Raw genomic sequence first — 4599 nt, 5'->3', positions numbered from 1 at the left:
GCAGAAAGTGGAGACGAAAGCAGACGACAGAACATGGCTAGACAGCTGAGCAGGAAAGGAGGTGAAAGGAGACAATTTTAGAAAAGAAAAATTGTCGTCTCGTCGCTATTCGGATCCGAACCCAGGACCTATTGAATAAGAGGCGAAATTATTACCTCTAGGCCATGAGAACCCCCACCCCTCCTAAAACAAATGTGAGGTAGCGTGGTGGAACCAGGCTCTCGTCAATTTTTGGGCATGAAGAGTTATAGGTATCATCTTAAAGCTTGTTCACTTGTCTTTATTTGGATGAGAAATAATATCCATTTATCTTGAATACAAGTCGAGATATTTGCGAAAGAAGGAGGTAGGGGTCACCTGTTTTCAGACATAAAATTAGTGAGAAAATGGCCGCCAAAGATTAGTTATTTTCTTAGCTAAAGAGTCCGTGGTAACTGAAAATTTACATTTTTTTGCCTTTAATCAACGTTTTTTTTAGAAAAATCCACTCAGAAATGAGTTCTTTAATGGGCATGTAAGGTTTTGAGCCAAAAGACAAAAATTTGATAAAAACTCACAAACCTGCTGAAAAATGCAAGTTTCTTCACTTTGATTATTTTGACGAGAGCCTGATTCCACCTCGCTGCCTCACAAATGACAGGAGTACCTGTGGCAAAGTTTTCTTCGCATTAGAGAGGTGCTGTCCATTAGATAAAAGATAGACGAGAAGAAGACATGCAAAGGGGTTCTCGTGGCCTAGAAGTTAAGGTGTTCATCTCTCGTTCAATAGGTCCCGGGTTCGAATCCGGATAGCGACAAAAACTTTTCTTCTCTAAAAGTGTCTCCTTTCACCTCTATTCCTGCTCTCTAGCAATGTTCTGTCGTCTGCTTCCGTATCCACTTTCTGCCCCTACCCTGCACCTCCTTTGCTCCCTCCTCTAGGGTCCTGGCGCTTTCTGCAGCCTTTCTACTGCTACTCCCTAGCTCCTTCTTACTGCTGTCTTTCAGCCACACCCCTGAACTTGTGGTTGGTAGGATCTACACCTAGCCTTCTGGGACAAAACTCGGAGGTGCCGGGTGGAAGTTGCGCACATAGAAAATCCCTTGGTGGTCCAAAATCGATAAGAGTAGGCTTCGGCCACCACTCGGCCCAAATTCAACATTTTCTTTTTAGTTTTAGTAGAGGTTTTACGGCATTCTCAACTGCATTAGGTCATATGAGCGCCAGATGATTAGAGGTGTTACAAGAGAATAACAAACATAAAAAAGAAAAAGGGGAGATAAGGACAATAGATGTTTGATAGGAAAGAAGGAGCAAACCACACCAGAGAACCCGCCATCTACCCACCAACACTTTCTACCAACTGAAAAACTTTAACGTGTCTCGCGCTCTCATACGACCTTATGCAGTTGCAAAACCGCAAAACGGTTACCAAAAAAAGATTTGCAATGCATTTCACTATATCATTACCCTTGGGAAATTTGTGTTACAATAGCATACATAAATTTACAAATACAATATACACAGCTTTATACATAAGTACACAATACAATAATAAACAAATTGATATACACAAATACATGAAAAATACACACTGTCTCAAACGTAGACAAGTCACATGTTGATAACTATCATATCAATATCCACGCATTAACTCAGCTTATATTAATAGTAGAAGCCTCTGACTTCGGATTCGAGTTTATGTTGTCTTTATCTTTTGTAAGACTTTCACAAAATCGTCACGGTAGGGGGAGGGAGTGCATGCTTGAGAGACGGAGAGAAAGGGGGTCGCTGATAGATAGATAGATAGATAGATAGATAGATAGATAGATAGATAGATAGATAGATGGATAGATAGATGGAGAGAGACACAGAGAAAGAGAGAGAGCGAGAAAGAGAGAGAGAAAGAGAGAGAGAAAGAGAGAGAGGGGGTGGGGGGATAATAGTTGGTATTGTGCTACACATATAAATATGTAACACGTGTTTCAAAAGCTGGTGAGAGCACAGGGGTTATTTATTAGTCACTTTCTTCTAGATTGTTTTCCGCGATCATTGACACAATACTATTTTGCAAAAGGGGGGGGGGGGGGGGGGCACTTCAGAAATCTCCTGTAGGGGGGCATCTGGGACTGAGTGGATTGGACGAGGCAAATTCGCAGAAAGACGAATGAAGCTGAATTATAGGATCGAATACGCGTCTACTTCTTGAAAAAGCAATAAGCCTAACCATTCCACCGCAGAGACATGCATACCAATTTGAAGAAAAGAATTGATTAAAAGGGAAAGAAAGAAATGGTATAAAAACGATGCAGAGAATAATGTTGTGAAGAATCGTTGTGAAATCAGGTGCTCGTCAAAATAATTTTTGACTCAACACTTTATAATGTCCATATCAAAGCACATTTCCATGTGAATTGTACTGAACGACTAAGAGTAATGACAATATAAATTTTCAATTCTCAAGCTATTATACCAAACTTTGGCGGCCAGTTTCCCACGTTCCTTTCTCTAAAACCAGGCTACCCCCCCCCCCCTTTCTCCTTCAACCACATATCTCGACATCCATTCTAGATATATGGGTATTTAATTCACGTAGAAAGCAAGACAAATAAACAAACTTGAGGATGATACCAATAACTCCACATGCCCAAAAATTAACGGGTGTCTGATTACACCACGCCGTGGAAAGCCAGAGAAGATGAGGGCACCACATCAGTAATTTGGGCCCACTGAGAGCGGCTGGTGTCTCTAGAGGGACAGGGACAGACAAACAACCTATGTGGAAAAGCTTGGAGAATATCCAACCACCTGACTGCTACTGTAGAATTACAAAGTTCTATCTCCTCAGACTCAATTCCTAATTTTGAGAAGTTTGGCATCAAAAAATGTTTGTATCAGAGCTTTTTGAAACGCAATTCTTTGAATATCTTGATAACGAATCCGAATAATCGTATGATTCTTAGAGAACAGCTTTGTTTTCTGACCTCATTGTCTTAGTAACTCAAAACGGCCAAACATGTCAGAACTCTATAAATCTAAGGTAGCGTGATGGCTGGAACGATCAGCAAGCCAACCGTTTCATGAATCCTGGAGAGGAGGGAGGAGCAGCTTTGGCGTTGTACTGCTGCGATCATACGTATTCTCTAACCAAGTAACCGAGTAAGACGTTTTGGTAAGATAACGATGTAAGGAGATAACAAACCTTGAAGCGTCATTTTCATTCATCATTTTGTTTTTTCAGAATGAGCAGAGATGCTCGGATCCCCCTATTAACACGGGGAACATTGTCCGTGGTTCATTCGCAGCGATGTGGTAAGCTTTTTAGAATGACTGTGTTGCGTGTTAGGGTTAGGGTGAGACAGTTTTCATTTTTTGTTTAATGTAGGTGTTTTACGCCCCCATCGACACAGTTTACTAGACAAATATTGGAGGAAAGCTTCCGGTCCTGCTTGTCAGGGCCAACCCGGGCTGAGAGAAATACAACATCCTACCAGAAAGACCAAGATACTCGTTGTAAATATTATCCCCATTGGGGAATCGAACTCGGGTCTCCTGCATGCGACGGCGATGCGCAAAACTGCTGTACCAAAGGCGCCGTTCAGGATTAATTCAAGTAACTAGAAGTAATACACTGAACTGACACGACAACTGGCATTAAGCGCTTGGGCTCATTACAGAAATTTTAGATAATAATTAATTTTGCGCCATCATTGGCACAATTAAAACAATGTAGAAAGCGGGCTGCTTTGAACCTGCCAGTCAGAGCTAACGTGAGCTGAGAGGGATACAATATCCTAGCAGACAGGAGACACTCTATATAAAAAAAAGAATTCTTCGCACGCAAGACTCAAAAGCGTGTCTTTTGTGTACGACAGTGAAGAGCCAAACTGCTACATCACAGGCGTCGGTAAGCGTCAGGGAAGAGCAATACCGCCATAAAGAGACAATTAGTTGAAGCAAAATCAAACATTCCGTGACCGTGGAGCGCGGGAGTCGCGTTCTTTGGCTTTCTGGAAACTTTAGGAGTTAAAAAGAGAATTTAGCTCCCATGCCTCTTTGAGAAGGGTGGGCGTTGTACATAAATTTACATGTAAACTTTATACCGTTTTAACATGCAAAAAAAGTTCAGGTAACTAGCTAGCATAATCACCGCAATGGACTGTTTTGTTTACATTCGTTTGGGGACAATGTCTCCGATCGCGTTTGTCACAATTCCAAAATCACGACATTATCACCCTAAGTTTTGATTTATTATTTGAAACGGTTTGAACTGGATTTGTCCACTTTGTCTCTTATGGCATACACATAAACAGGTTGGATGCATTACTGTAGATCTAGTATTTATCATACAGAAAGAGGTAGAACAAAACAACTTCGTAAAGGAACCGCAAAAAATTAGTCTATAACACAGCGGGATTTTCCGGGCGCATTTTGGTGCAATGTGATCAAGGCATTGTGCGTGTTGTAACCAAACCTTTAACTCGACATTCCTTGACAATGAAAGTAAAAACATTCCCGAAAGATCTAAGATCGGGTGTTCCGTTAGAGCAAGTTTTAAACAGTAACTAATAAAAAAAGAATTAGCGTTTATAAGTTTTATATACCCTAATATTTTTCTA

General features: G+C 41.0%; 1 protein-coding gene across 1 annotated transcript in view; it reads left to right on the top strand.

The window, feature by feature from the left end:
* The window catches only part of LOC101847901, a gene marked incomplete in the record, with an annotated part of 46908 nt that overhangs the window by 34686 nt on the left and 7623 nt on the right, over positions 1-4599 (top strand). The window contains 1 exon segment of the mRNA XM_005107211.3: positions 3222-3292. Coding sequence (XP_005107268.2) covers positions 3222-3292 — 71 coding nt within the window.

Source organism: Aplysia californica, unplaced genomic scaffold (assembly GCF_000002075.1).
Source record: "Aplysia californica isolate F4 #8 unplaced genomic scaffold, AplCal3.0 scaffold00585, whole genome shotgun sequence".
Classification (NCBI taxonomy): domain Eukaryota; kingdom Metazoa; phylum Mollusca; class Gastropoda; order Aplysiida; family Aplysiidae; genus Aplysia; species Aplysia californica.
Note: the sequence above shows the minus strand (reverse complement) of the source record. Positions and strands in the feature narration are given on the sequence as shown.